We start from the raw sequence: 20,939 nt of genomic DNA on the forward strand, positions 1-20,939 counted from the left end.
GCAGCATTTCGCCTGGTTTTGTTCCCACCCAGTAGGTGGCAGTAGAGATACTCTAATTAAACTAAGCTGCTGCTGTTGCTGCTGCTGCTCCAGCAGTGGGCTTCACCATTGTGAGGCTCCAGGGAAATAATTCCTTCCTGGAATGACATCAGATGCCATGCGGACAGCTTCAAGCTGCGGGAGATGGATCCACCAGTGCTCTGGGTGCCAAATGAACAGGCTTACAAATGATGAGCTGAGTTTAGTGTGAACAACCTAATGGAGCAGAGGTGACTTGAGTGTGTGTGTCTGTGTGTGTGTGTGTGTGGGTACGTGTGTGTGTGTGTGTGTGTGTGTGTGTGTGTGTGCTGGTTGTAGTAGACGTGAATTATGTGAATGTGTAGTATGTCAATTTTAGATGTTAAACATGTAACAATGAACACTCCTAGAGATAGATGAGCTTACATGAGCGATCATAAGAAGGACATTGCACGCTGATGACAATGATGATGATGATGATGATGATGATGATGATGACAAAGAAAATGAAGATGTTGATTGTGATGCTGATGACTGTGCTGATGAGAATGGTGATGTCAGGGCTGACAGTGAAGGTGATGTGCATGTCATCGTTGATGGTGAAGATGTTCAGAAAGCGGGGCCATGGGTGGTACTGCTCCCATCGATGTAGCCCCAGGTGGCTGGCGTGGTGCTGTGAGGTTTTTGAAGACGCGCAGCTGTCCATGTGTCTGTTCTCTTTCAGATGACTGTGGATCAACCTCACCAACTGCAAGTTTGAGAGCGGTGAGTGTCAGACTGTACTCTCTCTCTCTCTCTTTCTCTCTATCTTTATTTCTCTCTCTCTCTCTCTCACACACACACATACATACACACATAAAATAGTTTATAAAATATCCTCTCTTAGCAAGTAAATATCCCAAAATTATAATGATAAGGTATTACAAAATATTACAAGATATTCTTCAGTATATCAGCAATCAGTGAACCATTATGTCAGTAAAGGAGTATATTAACAAATATTCAGCTAGAGATGATTCCTTAAAAACTGCCAACCCTAATGGTTAAGCATCTTACCTTCAGTACCGCAGTTATTAAATAATTAGTTCGACTGATAGGCTTTTAAGCTTGGATACAGCCGAAATTGGATGCCGTGCAAATGCCATAATTTGAGACACAAAGAACCATCCTCTAGAGAGAGAATTCAGAAGGTAGTTGAACAGGCTTTAGGACCATGAGAAATTCCATGCTGGCCACATGGGTTCATAAAATTGTGGTGTGTCTCGTTGGCAGGCGTGGGGTAGCCTACTCTGCATTCAAGACATGCCATGTGCAGCTTACAAGCATGCACACACACACACACACACACACACACACACACACACACACACACACACACACACACACACACACACACACACACACACACACGCACACACACACACACACGCATACACACACACACACACGCACACACACACACACACACACTCACACACACACACACACACACACACACACACACACACACACACACCCACACCAACACACACACGCACACACACGTACGTGTAAGCATGTACACGTACACGTACACACACCCACACACAAACCCGCATACCAGAGTACACAGTGATAATGTAATGTGGAAGCCTCTGCACATAAACATTAAATGTGGAGTCCACATCCACGTAAACAAACAAAACCACACTGGCAGACCCGACTCAGGGTCCCCATAAACACGCAGAGCCTGTCAACTGCCCGAAAGCACGGGTCTACACGTCTCACCTCCTCAAAAACAAACAAGCGGCCATGGTAGAGGAAACCACTGACTGCACACAAACTTTCAGAGATGAGATGCTGCGTTACAGTCTCATGTGGAGAGGTTCACTCACAGCAAACGCATAAACCACACAATTATATTTACCTTCAGAGCCTGAATTATATCAAATGTGTTAGAACCCTTATTTAGCTGGGCTAAAGGTCTTGTCACCACATCTTTGAATGCGTCATTTTTTGGGGCGTTTTTTTTCTTCTTGTGAGGAAATGTCAGTTTCGCACCAGTTCAAAAACATTTGGTTTTCACAGTGTGAAAAGGAAACTAAATAAACCCACAAATAAAACACGCATTCAGATGACACAAAAGCATCAGTGTGAGCTCCCAACACACGAGTCATTGTGAGTTAGTGGCCTATTCATTTCACACACAAAGACACAGCGACGGCTTTTCCACGACTCATGAAACTGAGTCAACGATGGATTCCCATTGGAGTTTCATGACAGTCCGCTACTTACATGCCTCCACCACTTTAAGGAGAACAAAATTCTATTAAAAAATATTGATCATTGAATACTTTTTTTCTGTCGTGATAATTATCGTAGTAATTTGTTATTCTAGAGTATTAATTAGTAACTGAGCCAACGATTATGCTACTAGACAGTTTATTGCTTGCTAATCAAGCTTGCCAATCAAACTGGTATATAAAATTGAATTTATTTAGACAAATGCGCTCTCAGCATGGTGGGTTAATATTGTGGAAACAAAAATGGCATGGTAATTTACTACTGTGCATTACAGTTTTTGTTTATTGTTTCCGCACATTTAGCGAATCATGGGTCAACTTCATCTAATGCTTACATCTTCTTTGCACAGCAAGAGTCTTCTCTGGTGAATCTGTTAACTATTTCTCATTGCTTTCACATACATTTCTTTGAGTTTTAACACACATTTCAAAACAGTTAACACACCTCTCAGAAAAAGACACGAAACCTAATTGAATAACCATGTCAACACATTGCAGACACTTAGTAACAGCCTACTGAAACTGCTCTCTATATTCTAAATATCGTCAGCACCTGTGTGAACTCTATGTGCAAAACTAATCAAGTAGTTCTCAACCTCTAAAAGAGGTCAATAGATTGAAGTTGATACCAAGCATGTATCGAGGAGAACGCCACCAACAACCTCAGGACCAGGTCGTGGTAGAGGTAGAGGGGCCCCAGTCAGGGGACATGGCATTGGTGTTAGATGCTTTACTGTAATGAAATTAGGGCAAGAGTCATTGATCTCGTAGTCAATCATGATCTCTCCATGAGAGGGGCTGGCCAAAGGGTTCATCCAAACCTGAACCTTCATACTGTGGCATCAATTGTTTGTATGTTCGGCAATGACAATGACACTTTGCTTGCCTTTACAGTCAATATACTGTACTGTGTTTCACTGTATTTGCACTCTTGGCAACAACCATTTCTATACTTTACTCTGTAAAGTGTGTTGCCACAATATACAATATATGTATACTGTATATATATATATATTGATATATATGTATTGATATATATATATATATATATATATATATATATATATATATATATATATACAGTGGTGGCCAAAATTATTAGAACACTAGGCATATTTAAAAGGTTTCAGTTGTTTTTGTTGAATTGGCCATTAAAATACCCTTAAAACTAATGAAATACCTACAAAGTCATCATTATGCTCTATAAACCATAGAATAGAGCTATCATAAGTAGATTTAGGTCAATTTCCGTACAAAAACAAACTAGGCCTATTTCACTGTCAATGTCACACAATCATGTTCCTTCACAGAAGAAGCCAAATTACTTGTTTAATCATTGTTAGGTGTGGTCATCGTTAAATTGATGGTGATGCAAGAGTCTCAGGACACAGCTCTGTGATTCTTTTGAATGTACAAGGCCTATCTTCCTCATTAAGTGATTGGTAACATAAGGGTTTTGTCACTGAGGCCACACCACCAATTGGTATAGATTCAAAGCCTCTAGAGCTAGTCTTGAAGCAAGTGTTGCTCTTTGAACATGGCTAAGGTGAAGAATGAGCTAATGAGTGAGCAACGGGTTTGAATAAAGGCACTTTTTGATGCTGGCTGTAGTTACCGCCGCATAGCCAAGGACTTGACATGCAGTCCAAGCACTGTAAAATACACTTTAGACCGCGATGCCACCAGAACCGAAAGGGGGAGAGGCTAAAAAAAGTGAAGCATCTCAGAATTCTCAGTCTTAAGGAGTGAAGAAAGACTTCACGAGAATTGGTGACGAGATCAACACCACAATGACGTATGGTTCAATAGCGTTCCCAAGAACTGTGCGTCGGAAGCTGTGAGAAAAATAACTTTTTGGCAGAATAGCAGCACAGAAACATTACTGAAAGAGAAAAATAGAGTGAAACGCCTGAAATTTGCAAAAGAACACAAGTAATGGACAAAGAAAGATTGGTATAAAGTGTTGTGAACTGATGAGTCGAGGTTTGAATAGTTTGGCAACAAGCGAAGAGTGTATGTTTAACAAAGTGAGGGGGAGAGATATAAAAATGAGTGTCTCTGGCCAACAGTTAAACAAGGAAGGGGTAGTATTATGGTGTGGGGTGCCATTTAATCCTTAGGAACAGATGACTTTGGCGAAATTGATGGCATCATGGATAAGAAAGTATACCATAACATTCTGGTGAGGCATGGAGTACCTTCTTGGAGTGGTGTTAATGGGCCTGGATTTATTTTCCAAGAGGACAATGACCCTAAACATTCTTGTAACTATTGCCAGTACGACCTCTGACAGAATGAATCTTCTGGAACATTGAAAATTATGGACCGGCCCCCTCAAAGTCCGAACCTCAAACCCATCAAGCAAATTTGGGGCGAGTTGGAAAATAAACTGGACAGATCTATTGTACATTCAAAGGAAAGCCTTTGGCTTGAGTTGCAAAAGGCATCAGATAACATTAGTGTTGAAGTTCTCAAGAAATATATTGACTCTATGCCAGAGAGATGTGCTGCTGTAATTGCTGCCAAAGGTGGGCGTACCAAATATTAGAGTTAAAAGTGGATAAAAACAGTAGGAATCACTTCATCTGATATTTGTTGTGCTCAGAACAACCATCTGCATGTTTCATTTACATTATGAAATTAAATAATGTTTTGGAGACAAAAAAAAGGTCAATATTCTCAGATCTGTAAGGCGTTCTAATAATTTTGGCCACCACTGTATATATATATATAAATATATGTATACTATATTTTCACTAAAGTAATTTACAAAATATACGGTTCAATTCTGATTACACAATTTTTACAGAATCACCACACTGGCCCACACTTGTGGCAGGGGGAGAATGTTCACTGCAGAACAGATTTGACCTTTTTACTGTATATTGAAACCCTTTATTTTGACAATTAATATTTTTGTGTCAGAATCTTTGCCATTTTGTACACAGTAGAACAAATGTAAATCAATGGTGTTGACAGGTCCTTGTTTAGAATATACAGCCGCGGAAAAAATTAAGAGACCACTTCAAAATTATCAGTTTCTCTGGTTTTACTATTTATTGGTATGTGTTAAAGTAAAATGTACATTTTTGTTTTATTCTATAACCTACTGGCAACATTCCTACCAAATTTCAAATAAAAATATTGTCATTTAGATCATTTATTTGCAAAAAAATGACAATTGGTCAAAATAGCAAAAAAGATGCAGTGTCTTCAGATCTCGAATAATGCAAAGAAAACAAGCTTATATTCATTTTTAAACTACACAATACTAATGCTTACACTTAGGAAGAGTTCAGAAATCAATATTTGGTGGAAAAACCTTGATTTAAAATCACAACTTTCATGTGTCTTGGCATGCTCTCCACCAGTCTTTCACATTGCCGTTGGGTGACTTTATGCTACTCCTGGCGCAAGAATTCAAGCAGCTCGGCTTCTTTTCATGGCTTGTGACCATCCATCTTCCTCTTGATCACATTTCAGAGGTTTTTGATGGGATTCAGGTCTCGAAATTGGGCTGGCCATGACAGGGTCCTGATCTGGTGGTACTCCATCCACACCTTTACTGGCCTGGCTGTGTGGCATGGAGCATTGCCCTGCTGGAAAAAACATTTCTCAGAGTTGGGGAACATTGTAAGAGCTAAAGGAAGCAAGTTTTTCTTCCGGGACAACGTTGTACTTTGCCTGGCTGAGGTTTGTAAAAGACCATAAGGATTGAAAAAAGCGGACTGGAGGGTCTTCTAGTTCGTCTTCTCTGATGAGTCCAATTTTCAGCTTTGCCCAACACATGGTCGTCTGATGGTTAGACGGAGACCTGGAGAGGCCTACAAGCCAGAGAGTCTTGCACCTACTGTGAAATCGGACTCATCAGAGAAGACGAACTTAGAAGAACCTCCAGTCCGCTTTTTCAATCCTTATGGTCTTTTACAAACCTCAGCCAGGCAAAGTACAACGTTGTCCCGGAAGAAAAACTTGCTTCCTTTTGCTCTGACAATGTTCCCCAACTCTGAGAAGTGTTTTTTCCAGCAGGGCAATGCTCCATGCCACACAGCCAGGCCAGTAAAGGTGTGGATGGAGTACCACCAGATCAGGACCCTGTCATGGCCAGCCCAATTTCGAGACCTGAATCCCATCAAAAACCTCTGAAATGTGATCAAGAGGAAGATGGATGGTCACAAGCCATGAAAAGAAGCCGAGCTGCTTGAATTCTTGCGCCAGGAGTAGCATAAAGTCACCCAACGGCAATGTGAAAGACTGGTGGAGAGCATGCCAAGACACATGAAAGTTGTGATTTTAAATCAAGGTTATTCCACCAAATATTGATTTCTGAACTCTTCCTAAGTGTAAGCATTAGTATTGTGTAGTTTAAAAATGAATATGAGCTTGTTTTCTTTGCATTATTCGAGATCTGAAGACACTGCATCAATTTTGCTATTTTGACCAATTGTCATTTTTCTGCAAATAAATGATCTAAATGACAATATTTTTATTTGAAATTTGGTAGGAATGTTGCCAGTAGGTTATAGAATAAAACTAAAATGTACATTTTACTTTAACACATACCAATAAATAGTAAAACCAGAGAAACTGATAATTTTGAAGTGGTCTCTTAATTTTTTCCGCGGCTGTATTTTATAGTGTTTAGCAATACAAAAACAGAACTACAATATTTTACTGTACACAAATTTTCAGATTTCAAATACTTTCTGACAGTTTATTCTCTAAGTAAGAGTGCTCAGTCCAAAACCCAAATTGTAGTATGTTGTCAGTGGTAAAATAGTCTACACTGTGAGGGTGTTGCACAAAAGTTGAAGTGATGGTTACAGAGGATGATATTGATAGCTGTAGTTTGAATTTTGTTAACCATTGTTAAATAAATGAGCACAAATTGTAGGTTTTGATGGAAATGTTTGGTTGTGATGGGTGTGTGATAAGTTTTGAGAAGGTGGTGTCATTCTGCAAACATCATATAGTGTTTTGGTGATTTCAGCTTCTGTTAAGGGCTGTGTTTGAGCTGTTTTGCAAAAGTAAACAGTGAATGGTAAAATGTGCCAAAGCAATCGAGAAAAATTGTACTATCCAAAGAGGTAACTGATGTTGAAGGCAATGGTAAGACAAGTTCCAATGAAGTCTTTTAAAAACCAGTATCAAACCAATGCTCTTCTTAGCTTAAGATAAATGTAATGTCTGAATGTGTTTCTGAATGTGTTTTTAAGAAACCTTTGTGTACTTCACTGCCCCTTATCTCTCTGCATTTACGTCTATTCAAATCTATCAATAATGCACTGTAACGGGATATGACCGCCAATCATATCTATGCTTACGCTACGGTTCACTTAGGCCCAATCCCATTTCTAATCTCCACCCCTACCCTTACCCCTACCCCTTTGCCCTCGCTTTTTCAAACGGAGGGGTAGTCGAAGGGGTTTAAACTCTAGCCCTACGAATTGGGATAGCCCTTCAACACTTACGTACGTCATCAGTACGCTGCGTCAGCTGTTACGTTACCGGAGAGATGTTTCTTCTTTAATGATCACGGGTTCGCAATGCATTGAGGGAAATCAGTCTAACCCCTCCGTTTGAAGTGTGCCCTCGGAAAATCTCCGTTTGGAGGGGTGGAAAGCCCTTCCCCTCTCCCCTACCCCTCTGTCTTAACGTGAATTGGGATACCCCTACCCCTCCACGTGAACGCGCAAAACAGAGGGGAAGGGGAAAGACGAAGGGGTAGGGGGTGAAATGGGATTCAGCCTTAGAGTAGGCTACTATCATTTGTTATAGTGTAGACTCCAAAGAAGGGGGCACCTATTCTATAAATACTTTTCAATCTTCAAATGGCTGACTTGTTCCTGAAAGGCCTAACTAGAATCAGCCTTTACCTCTGTTTATTGCCAACCCCTGCCTTGAAACACTAAGCAGAAATGTCCTACCAGGGCTGAACTCATCAAGCTAGAGCTTAGCTAGAGTCTGTAGATAATTGTAAGTCCTTCTTTGATTATAGACCATTAGCTCAGCTGTTGCTCCTTGCCATTATAGCGTTTGTATAATGCAGCATGTGAATCCAAACAAAACAAACAAACAAAAGAGACCATTTCGGGTCTTAAACCTGTTTTATCCACAGTAGAAGAATACAAATTTCATATACACTATGATATATGCTTTCCTGTGGCTTTCTCTGTTTTTATATAACCTATTATGCGTAATGTTTATGTCACACTGATTCTCTCTTGTTGTTCAGTCAGGCGTGCAGCATCCCGCTTCGGCCTGAAGGAGGCACTAGAGGGTGAGGAGTGGACGGTCTACTGGACTGATCTCACCGTCTCCCTGGATAGAGTAATGGACATGAAAGGCTACCAGGTGCCATGTCACATATACCTGTCTGTCCGAATCACAGCTATTAAAATAAATAGCATTCATAAACATGTAAATGACATCTCAACTGAGAGGGTACGCAATCTGATGGAATTAGGGCTACTGTGTGTGGTTCAAAAGACCCTGTGTCGGTGATACACACACATGGACGGCCAGGTAATTAGCACAAGGTTGAAGTTGCCTGTAATGTAGATGAGAGATACTGACTGAGAGAGAGATAGAGAGAGAGAGAGAGAGAGAGAGAGAGAGAGAGAGAGAGAGAGAGAGAGAGAGAAAGTCATACTCAGGAAGTGGCCCACACTTGTGACAGTTGGGGTTTACACTGCTGCGGATATTCCTACCTGCCTGGTTGAGCAAGTCGCTTATCGTTGATACCTGATAGCCTCTGCGTCAAGTCTGGTGCTAGATTGATAAGTGAGAGTTCAAAGGTGACTGAAAGTTAGGGTGTGGCTCCCGTGTCCCTCTCCAGAAAATCAACCACTTCCCAGGGATGATGGAGGTCTGCAGGAAGGACCTGCTGGCCAGAAACATGAACCGCATGTTCAAACGTTTCCCCAAGGAGTACAACATCTTCCCCCGCACGTGGTGCCTCCCCACAGAGTGAGTGAGTGAGAGTGTGTGAGAGAGAAAGAGAGAGAAAAAGAGAGAGAGAGAGAGTGAGTGAGTGAGTGGGAGGGTGAGTGAGTGAGTGAGTGAGTGAGTCTGTCTGTGAGTGAGTGAGTGAGTGAGTGAGTGAGTGAGTGAGTGAGTGGGTGAGTGAGTCTGTGTGTGTGTTTGTGTGGAAGTGAGTGAGTGAGAGAGAGAGAGAGAGAGAGAGAGAGAGAGTACTTGCATATATTAGTGTGTGTGTGTGTTCATGTGGGTTTATGTGTGTGAGAGAGAGAGATCACCAACTGACAGTTAAACAGACACAGACACAACACACTACAAACCCAGTTCTGTCTGGCTCCCATCTGGTCTCCACAGCCACTGTGACCTCCAGGCCTACACCAGATCCAAGAAGCATAAAACTTACATCTGCAAGCCTGACTCCAGCAGCCAGGGAAGGGGAATCTTCCTCACCAAGTCAACCAAAGACATCCCCTCTGGAGAACACATGATTTGCCAGGTGTACCTGTCCCGGGTGAGGCTCCCCTTACAACTTACCTCTGGCTTACAGTGATAATATATATTTTCATTGGTCAACACAGGAGAAAACAACATGAACAAACAAAACACCACACACAGTGTAAGTACCCATGGCGACCCAGGTTCGTTCAGAGGTCGTTTACATGGACCCTAGTTTGTCAATCTGATACAGATAGCCCTATCATTTAAACGAGTATTCTCTATCCGCAATGAGCGAAGTCTGGGGTAGAAAGTGAGTAGATTTGAATCGGTACGGGGGCTGGTGTTCGTCTGCACGGATTCACGCACCATGATGATGTCATTGCTCCAGCCAATATATATATCACTTCTTCTCCTTCTACTTCACACTCGTGGTGGGTCTCGAATTCGCTCTCATGAATCCAGCATACTGATTTTGGTTTAGCCTCCTATCTTGATCTAATTCTTTTTATTCAGACATTACATAACTCTCATGACCACAAATATAAATTGGCCAGCGATTTAATTCGCTTTTTTCTTCATGTATTAATGTAGAATGGTCGGAGCAAAGCCTCATGGGAAATGCTCAAGCTCAGCCTCTCAATAAAGCAAAGGCATTTAAACAACTCACAGACATATATCATGCACTGTTCCAAACCATTTATTATCAATAGAAAATCAAATTCATTTTCGCATAACTTATAGTCTGCTCTGACCACCGATTGTATTAACCACCATTATGTATTACTGTGCAGATTAAATGTAGGCTATGTGGTTAGGCTAAACGTTGCTAATTGTAGCTTGACTACTGGCTGCTTACCCATGTCCTCTTGTCTTTCTCTACGTTTTTTCAAGTTTTTTCAGTTGTCTGTATCAGCGCTAAAGCGCCACCAACAGGCGTGGGGTATATACTCCAGTCAGTTCATCCCAGACTGGTGTGTTATTCTTTACGCAAATCTCTCGTTACCAGGCTCCATCCATTCCTTACGCAATTAAAAGATTCGATAGGTGTGAAAAATGAACCAGATTCAGTGAAGCTAGGGTTCATGTAAAGGGCCCCTCAGACCCGTGGCCATCTGCCGACCCCACTCCGGCCTCCCTCTCCCACCCACTTCCTCTAGTGTCCTATCTAAATACATCTAAAATGCCCCCAAAATAATCTTATAAAACAAGGAACTATAAAATTCGAACCTTGCAGGAGAGCATACCAAGATATCATGTCTGAGTGAAAACTAGATGCATGAATGAATTTTCTTTAGCTAGTAGTTGTTTCTGTAGAGGTGTAGAGACACTCTAGGACAAATCGATTCTCTTACAGTACTATATTATAAAAGAGGCCCATGGGGGGGGGGGGGGGGGGGGATAGTCTGCATGTCCTGAACTTTGACCCCTTTAGTCCTGACGCAGGCCCCTCTGTTCTCCCCCTTCAGCCGTTTGTTCTGGACGGGTTCAAGTTTGACCTGCGCATCTACGTGCTGGTGACCTCATGCGACCCCCTGCGTATCTTCCTGTATGAGGAGGGCCTGGCTCGCTTCTGCACCACCCAATACAGCCACCCCAACAACAACAACCTGGTGAGGAACTATATATAGAGAGTGGGATATACATTGGCTGAGGTAGGAGGAATGGATGAATATCAAGATGGATAAATGAACTGAATGGAGTGATTGGCTGAAATGACTGAAAAGGTGGGTGTCTTAAAATAGACATGTAATAGCTGTATTGGTAGAAGTCATTGATTTGGATGTGGGTGGATTAATTGACATACTGTCAATGTCCATCTGCCTGATGGATAGGGTGTAAGATTATGACACAATGATTTGTTTCTGAAACTAGCTGCTGGTGCTTGAAAAGCTTTACACATCACTGACATCAATATATCTTCACTGAAGGAAGGTTACTTACAGACAGTGCATGGTTACACAAAATGTTAATTTGAAGTGTGAAATGTGTGCATCAGCTATAGAATAGAATAGAATAGAAAAGCCTTTATCTATCTATCTATCTGTCTATCTATCTATCTGTCTATCTATTTATCTATCCATCTATCTATTTCTATGTATGTATGTATCTATCTATCTATATCTTTATCTATCTATCTTTCTATCTATCTATCTATCTATCTATCTATCTATCTATCTACCTATCTACCTATCTATCTATCTATCTATCTATCTATCGATCTATCTATCGATCTATCTATCTATAGCAACTAGTGAATGAGTTATAGTAGCTGGCAGGGCTAGTGTGTATGATCTAACAGTGGCAGTGGAGAGGGTAGAGTCCACCTCTCTTTCCTCCTCTCTTGTATCTCTGCGTGTCTGTGGCTGGCGGAGGAAGTGGTGCGGCGTCAGCCGACACAGGCCAAGGTCACACAGTAGATTTTACTGCAGCTGTAAAACAGGCTCCCCCTGGCATATAACGCAGTATCCATACAGTACACATGCCATTAACATTCCAATCCTGTCATCCTGTACCTTTTCATCCTCTCCTCTCTCTCTCTGTCTTTCAATATTTATCTCACTCTTTCACCCCCTATCTCTTCATCTCTAAATCTGTTTCTCTCTATGTCTCTCTCCCTTGATCTACCTATCTATCTATGCCTATACCTCCCCTCCTGTTTGTTTTCTCTCAGAATGACATATATATGCATCTGACCAACTATGCCATCAACAAAAACAGTGAGAACTTTGTCCGGGACGACCTGGCTGGGAGCAAAAGGTGAGTGCTTGATGACTCAAGGAGGGTTAAGTGGTCATGAAACATTAATAAGCACTCACTCAGTAACTGTGTGCCACAGCAACATTCAATTGCAGTGTGCATGTGCGCAAGTATATTTTTTTGGTTTGCACAATTTAAATTTGGTCAAATACTCAGCTTACACATGTGTAAAATAGCCATAAGAACGCACATATCGCTAGCTTACCTGTATGAGATATTCCATTTACTTTGCTGTGTCCCAGGGACGTGCACAGGAATTTTGAAGGGCAGTTGCTCTGATTTTTTTTGTCACAGCCGCTGCCACGCCCCGTCCCCTGAACGCATATTTTGCCAATATCATTTTAAACTCTCAATATCCGCCGCTGCCACGCCCCCGTCCCCTAAGCGCATATTTTTCCAATTTAATTTTAAACACTCACTAACCGCCGCCACGACCCGTCCCCTGGAAGCGTATTCTGCGATTATTTTATCTAGGCATACATGAAGTTCTGCAGCTGTTATACTATTTAAAAAAAAAAAAAAAAATTCCTTCGGAGGGGCAACTTCAGTTGAGGAGGGCAAACGGGCAGTTGCCCGAACAACCTTAGCCCCCTCCTGTGCACGTCCCTGCTATATTGGCTTTGTTTAGTCTTCTCCATGACACACACAGGTATATGCTAATTCACATTGCCTTCAAAACTGCATGATTGCTACATGGCAGAAGTGCGCAATGGGCTTTTCCCTGTTGTCCAGCACCAGCCAACGCAATAACTTACTGCTAACTCCTCAACTACCCGCTCTGCGCACAGGAAGTTGTCGACTGTGCTGGAGTCCATGTGCTGCGACCCCAGGAAGGTGTGGGCCGACATTGAGGACGTGGTGATCAAGGCCCTGATCGCGGCGCACCCTGTGCTAAAGCACACCTACCACACCTGCTTCCCCCGGCGCACCGCCTCCGGCTCAGGGGCCTGCTTCGAGATCCTGGGCTTTGACGTGCTGCTGGACCACAGGCTCAAGCCCTGGCTACTGGAGGTGTGGAGAGGGGAGAGGGGAGAGGGGGCCATTCAGAGGGTTGTCTCAGAGTACAAAGTAAAAGGTCCTTGCTGTTTCTATAGAGAAAGTGTGAAAAAAAGGATAAAAACCGACATACAAAATAGCATTTGTCACTGTGAGTGTGGTATGATAGTAGTAGACTGAAACATATAGCCCGACTTCAGGCTCAAACTTTGTCTGTGGATGCTGTTCACATAAAATGACAGTGTTTACATCACATGAACTTGCGAAGCAGTTCAAATAGTGTCTGTGTGGTGTTTAAGTTTAAGTTATTGTGGGAAATGTAGTATATTCTGAGTGCTTGTTGAGGTCAAATATGATATATTGCCGTGTGGGGAGACTTTATGGAAAACTCATTACAGAGGTAATTATGGTAATATGTTTGGGCCAAACAGATAGGCAAGAACAATGCAAACACGTAGTAGAACATCCTCTAGGTCTCTGAAATGTCCTTAAAACCTACATTTTAGACTTGGACCAATTAAAGGTTGTAAGTAGATAAGTAAAGATTTTAAGTTGTCCCTGAAGACATTGTGGAGAGCCCTCAATGACTATAGATAGAATCCATTTAGACTATGGCTAGCACCTAATATGTGTGTGAGTATCTGTGTGTATATCTCTCTCTCTCTCTCTCTCTCTCTCTCTCTCTCTCTCTCTCTCTCTCTCTCTCTCTCTCTCTTTCCTCTCCTCTCTCTCTCTATCTTTCTGTGATACACTACGGTAATTTGGAAAGTGTGTTTTTAGATGAAGGAAGGTTTGTCAGTATGTTTTTTTTTTTGTCAGTAAGTAAAAGTAGTTTGTATACACATATATGTGTGTTTTCTGCATATGCATGAATGTATGTGTGTGTGTGTGTGTGTGTGTTTGTGTGTGTGTGTGTGTGTGTGTGTGTGTGTGTGTGTGTGTGTGTGTGTGTGTGTGTGTGTGTGTGTGTGTGTGTGTGTGTGTTTAGGTGAACCACTCTCCCAGCTTCACCACTGACTCTCGGCTGGACAAGGAGGTGAAGGACAGGATGTTGTATGACACTCTGGTGCTCATCAACCTTGGAGCCTGCAGTCCCAAACAAGCTCGCCAGGATGAGAAAAACAGGCTTGCAGACCGACTACAGCCCAGAGACGTGAGGTACACACACACACACACACACACACACATACACACACACACACACACACACACACACACACACACACACACACACACACACACACACACAGACATGCACACACACATATACACACATACACACAAGAGGAGAGACGATGACTCACAGACAGACTGCGGGCCAGAGACGTAAGGTGTACTCACACACACACACATCTATACACATACAAAATCATGCAAAATTGTGTGTGTGTGTTTCTGTGCTAGGCACCGGCTGCAGCAGCTGAGGCAGGCCAGCAGTATAGAGCGTGCCCTGACCTATGAGGACAAGCACCTCGGTGGCTTCCGTCGCATCTTCCCCCGGCCCAATGCCAGCGACTATGACAAGTTCTTCAAGCATGGAAGCTCCCTCTTCCAGGAGACCATCGCCTCACGCGCACGAGAGAAGTGTAATAGGTGGGAAACACACACACACACAAATGCACAAAGACATATGCACATGCACAAACTAGCACACAAATACACACCTATTTATTGAAAAACTGTATACATCTGCACCCATACCTATACAAATTATTATGCCTATAAAAACAATATGACAGGTGTCTGCACATGTGTGTGTGTTTATGTATGCATGTATGTATATATGTACGCATGTATGTGTGTGTTTGTGTTTATGCATATGTGTGTGTGTGTGTTTATGCATGTGTGTTTATGCATGTGTGTATGTGTGTGTTTTTGTGCATGCGTGTGCACATATGTGTGTGTAGACAGCAGCTGCTGGACATCCAGGAAAGGCAGGGTCAGAAGAGGAAGAAGGCCTGCTCTCTGGGGGAGTCTGCTTGGGAGAAGAACCGGCCACAGCGCTGCAGCGTGAGTCAGCCACGTCACAGCCGGACAAACATGACGGCTTCCTGTACAATAAGATTAGACTATACTACATTTTTATGGTGATCATTGAAGCCTTTTCACGCTTCAGCAGGTCCTTCTATAGAGGGGACTCCAAGTGGAACCTAGAATGTATAATAACAACAACTGCTGATTGTAGGTTCTAGTGTGCATGCATTCAGCTTGTCCACGTCTGCTTGTAAGCAACAGCAGAAAAGTGTATACTTTGGAGACACCAATGCGCGTGCTGAAATTACCTGAAAGTATCTAAGTGGCAGCCATGATAAGAGCTGGTCGAATGCTCTAAATGCTTTTGAAATTGCTTCAACGTATTCTTTTAAGAATACGTATTCAACGTATTCTTAGCCTTATGCTGTGCAGTAAACAAGTGAGAGGCTTAACAGGAAGTAGCCCCTGATCCGCCATCACTGCTCTCCATTTAAACCCAATGGAGTGGTTCCATCCACTCTTTTTACTGTCTATGGTAAAGAGTTATCTGTTACCATGGATGCCTCTCTAGAGTCCCACATGATGCTTGAGGCAAGCGACATGATATAGTATGTCCTCTTTCTGCTTTAACATCGGAAGCAATCTTTATTTTTAGACAACATTAAGTTACAAAAGACAGCCCGATGACTACATTCTTGTTGGCAGTCAATTATGTAGTCGTAGTTGTCAATGAAATGAATGGTAGTGGCACTTCCTCACTCTCTCCAGGTCTATATAATACCCCCCCCCCCCCCCGTGTACACATCTGCAAATTATCCGAACCAGTCTGCCTTATCTCTCTATTGTCTGTGTTTAGTAGCCAGCTGTGGTCTTTTTTTACAGCTCTAGGCAATTAAACTTTATGTGAGATGTCATTTCATTTTTGTAGAACTCTCTATCACCAGCGGCCCCAGTTCAGATCTACAGTCTTTCTTCCTCACAGGCATTCAGTTCTTTCTTTTTTCAGCATCTTGTGTGTTCTTTCTTTTTTCAGCATCTTGTGTGTTGTTGGTTTGCACAGTAGGTTGGTAAGGACATTATGGCTATGTGTGCAACATTATTTCTCTAAGCATCCATCTTTACATTCTTCCATCCGAAAGTATGGGTTAATCACTATGAAGCTGTTGTCTCCCAGCAACCTAGGCCACCTCGTTTCCTTCCCAAACTGAAGATGAACCCAGACAAGCTAACGCAGCCATTAGAGAGGAGGGGGGAGGACGAGGATGAGGAAGAGGAAGAGGAGGAGGAGGAGGAGAAGTCTTTGCCTTTCTCAGAGATGAGATCTCATCTCCTAAAAGAGCACGGGGTTGTGCAGAAGGTCTACCAGCTCTTAGGAGACCCTCAGCACTCCACACAGAACCAACCATACACCAGGGTAGAGGACTCCACAAAGAACAAGGTGAGTTTTACAGTAACCGTACAGGATAGAGGACTCCACAAAGAACAAGGTGAGTTTTACAGTAATCATACACCAGGGTAAAGGACTCCTCATAGAACAAGGTGAGTTTTACAGTAACCGTACAGGATAGAGGACTCCTCAAGGAACAATTTGAGTTGTACAGTGACACAGACACAGTGAGTAGCCTCTAAGGGTTCTATTCAGAACATGTAAGTGTTCTGCTAGAAGAATAAGTCAGCAAACCTCTCTCTTCTACAAAATGCATGTAAAACATGTTCTACCTCTCCTCTAGTATTGCTAAGCCATTACTGAGCCCAGTCGTGAGCTGTGGACAATCTAACTTTTATGAATATTGTTAACCATGTAATGAAATTTTTCCATACATTTCCATGTTGTGGTCAAAAATGGCAAAAATGCATCTTTCGTAAGCATCGTTACCCAATCACTTCCCTGTGATCTGCTTGCTCTGTCCACAGGCAGAAGCCAGAGGGGAGTCCTGCTCCAGGTGTGGTAAAATAATCCCCAAGAGGCTGGACCTTGTCAGCAAGTTCCCACAAAGGGACCACTGCCAGGCTCAGCAACAGAACCTAGAGGGGGTCCTGCCTCTGCCCAGATCTGTACTGAGGGTATCTGTGCCGGCTCTTCGGCTGCCGGCCTTCCCTTACAAATGCCCCTCGTCCCTGAGCTGCTGCAAGCACTACACGCCGTTGTCCAGCCAGTGCACTGTCATACGCAGAAGTAAGTTCACCAGGATGGTTTGGAGTAGTTCCCAGGTGATCACATTAAGCCAGTGCAATGCCATTCACAGAAGTAAGTTCACCAGGACAGTTTGGAGTAGATCCCTGGTGATCACATTAAGCCAGTGCACTGCCATTCGCAGAAGTGAGTACACCGGGATAGCAGAAGTTCCCTGGTGATCACTTGAGGGTTAAAGGGCAGGACTGTCAATCTTAATATTTCTCCTTGAAGTAAACATAAAACTAATTAAAGATGTTTTTTTTTTACAGCAGCACACAGGGTTTTTCTTCTTTAATGTAATTTATTTATATTTAGCCCTTCCTGTCCTTTTTATTAATCAGCGTTTTTGTTCTATGGTAACATTAAAGTTCTCTTGGTAATCCAGTATTTAGGGATCAGAAGAACTTTTATTTTCATGAACAAACATATATTGAAAATGATGAATGTTATATAACAATATTAGACGACACACTAACTCGTGCTATGCATTTCAGATGCAATAAATAATATCTTTTACTCTCTTTCTCATTATATTCTCTTCTTCCTTTTCATTCTTTCTTTGCCCACCCTCTTGTACACCTGTTACTTCATCTCTCTCTCTGTCTCCCTCTCTCTCTCTCTCTCCCCCTTCTAGCCAGTGCCTCTATGGCAGATGTGGCTCTGAAGGGCATTGGTCTGTTGGACACTCAAACACAGGGCTTCCCCTTGAGCAATAAGAGGATGGTACGGCACCTTCGCTCCCCAGAGAGAGACTACCCTATCCCCGGCCTGTGTGTCATATCGGACCGCTTCCCCCTGGTCCAGCGCAATGGGCACCCCACAATCTTGGAGCCTCTAGAGGCCTTGGGGCAAAGTCACAGGACTCCAGGTAGGCTGTTAGGAATGGACAGAGTGAAGGAGTGACAGAGGCAATGAGTGTGTGGATGTTTCTCTATTTTGCTAGCTATTTAACACACCCTATTAGCGTTAACATTACTAAATTGCTTTCACACAGCCTCGCTGGTCTTGCAGCCCTACTACTATCCTGTTGTCCAAGCGCTCTCATCCATTCAGCATGACGAAAACAACACAACTGAAACCACACAACTGAAAACTTGCCAACAAGTCAGAAACAAATCCAACTCGACAGGAGATGAAAACAGCTCGCTGGATCAGTAGCCCTCGCAAGCAAAGAGGACAAAGGTGTTTCTTTTTGCAAATCAGTATGGATATCAGTGCAATAAATGGATTGTCAAATGTCTAGGCAAATGTCTAGGCCTTGGCATTTGATATGAGCACATGTTAAGATGTACATGCCTCTCTCTAACGGTGACCGGGTGCAGCTATGAAGCAGTTACAAGTACAGGGGAAAAGCCAGCTTTTTTGAATGTTCAGAACTTATTTCACAGTATTTATTGAATGGGTCTCTGTCTGGAAGGGTGGTGTCTCTTAAGTGCTACTGTGATCTGTTCACTATACGGCATGTGAGATATTTCAGGTGGCTCAGCAGATGCTACTGTGAGAGATTATATTACTACACCTCTGAACCCAGACTCTCCATTCCTGAGGGGATTCAAAGACATAACTTCTATCCCATATTCAACTACAATTTTAGTACATCACTGTGCTTAGTAAACCACATAATAGGTCACAGGCATTGCCATGACACACACATCATCACTGTGCAGTTCATTGCAGTGCAGACCATGGTGGCTCCAAGCATTCCATGATAGCGTGTGTGGAGTGTTAACACACTGAAACGGCACTGGTGTGCAGTTTGGGCATTTCTTATTACCAGCTTGTATGCTGTTTAGCTCCTCAGAACTACGTTGCCAGTATGCAAAAATGCCATTTCCACTGCACACATCTGTATGACTGTATCAATTGGTTCAACAGTATTAAATCAGTACAGTAGGTCGAGCTAGCATCAGTGGGTGAGTGTGAGTCTAGCCTGAGTCTGATCAGCCTGAGTGTGTAGGGGAAGGGTATGTGTGTGTGGAAGGGTGTGTGTGTGGAAGAGTGTGTGTCTTGACTGGTGGAGATAGAGGCTGGGTTCAGATGGAATTCCCCTCTCCGTTAAGTCTGTGCGGCTGTGCGTTATTCTAAACTCATCTTGGAGTTCAGATTTTTTGCATAACCACACAAAATAACAACTTTTACTTACTCTTCTTTTAATGACACAAGAGTAAGAATACATAATTGCTATAGAGAAGATGAGGATGGAGACTGACACCATAGCTAAATGAGGCCCACATTCAGTTTAAATGAATATAACGTTCATGAGTCAGAGTACTGTATACAGGCAAGGTGTCAAGGTTGCTAAGGTTACACGGATAACACCATGGTTACCTCATTCTCAACACGAACCAAACGTGGCTATGGCGACTCTTCTCTGGGCTGATTCAGATTGTTGGTATGTGCACTACCGTAGAACTCAAACCTGCGCCCTTGATGTCTCCAGCACTAGGCTCTCTAATGTCCTTTGTGATCTTGAAATCACTGGATCAGTTTTACACCTTCTCAGGGGCTGTGTGTGTGCGATGAACATGAACATGTAGAGTCGAATTACAAAATGGGATCTTGTTTGGTGTGGTCCCAGCGGTCTGGTCAGAGAAAAAAGGAAGACACTTTGAGTGCGTGATTGGAACTGTGTTACTGTTCCCCCCAGAGCCCCGACTGCCCTACCACCAGCGGCAGTGCTGCAGCAGGAAGCTGTAAACATCACACAGTGGCGTCCCCTGACAATGCCAAGGTTTTAACTGTCCTCATCTCTCCACTGGCCTCCCACAATTCCCTGGGATCTCATTCCAGTTTCCCAGAATTTTGGTGGAGAAGGGCGTTCCTTTTTCTATCTCGTTGTCGGTTGCCCCCTCTTGCTTTCCCTTCTCTCTCCTTCCTTACTCTCTCTCTCTCTGTCTCCCCACTCTTCCCACTCACTCTCTTTCCTCTCTCCTTTGGTCTCTCTCTAAACCCCTACCCCTACCCCTGCCCCCGCTCTCTATTTTACGGTTAGTCCCTACCTTCCTGGCTTTTTTACGATACCAGTCACCTGTTTGGGTTATGGCTGCTTGCAGACTGTTGGGCAGGAGATCATTTACATCACAGAAGATGTAGCCACAGTGGCTGGACCATTCTCACGTTTACTGCAAGGATTGCCCTGCTCCTATGCAACTCTGCAGAAATGATGGAGACGGATTGTCAATGCTGTATATGAATCTACACATTACAAAACCTATACTTCCTCATGGATGTTATCTTTGTATTATACTGTAGATAGCAGTGAATGATGTACGATTTTTTTTCTCGTTTTAAACCATTGTATATCACTATCTTTTTTG

At 42.9% G+C, this 20,939-nt stretch overlaps 1 protein-coding gene across 1 annotated transcript; it reads left to right on the plus strand.

The window, feature by feature from the left end:
* Positions 1-749: 749 nt before the first annotated feature.
* On the plus strand, positions 750-20,319 carry LOC308379139 (tubulin polyglutamylase ttll6-like; the record flags this gene model as incomplete). Its single annotated transcript, XM_080856194.1, has 14 exons — positions 750-783; positions 8,536-8,654; positions 9,139-9,269; positions 9,636-9,792; positions 11,186-11,329; positions 12,391-12,476; positions 13,265-13,487; positions 14,461-14,630; positions 14,877-15,065; positions 15,380-15,482; positions 16,801-16,884; positions 17,361-17,622; positions 18,257-18,490; positions 20,270-20,319. Coding segments are annotated over 14 exons (1,986 nt in total), but the record flags the coding sequence as incomplete, so codon positions are not given.
* Positions 20,320-20,939: the final 620 nt, after the last annotated feature.

Source organism: Sprattus sprattus (genome assembly GCF_963457725.1).
Source record: "Sprattus sprattus genome assembly, chromosome: 18".
NCBI lineage: Eukaryota > Metazoa > Chordata > Actinopteri > Clupeiformes > Clupeidae > Sprattus > Sprattus sprattus.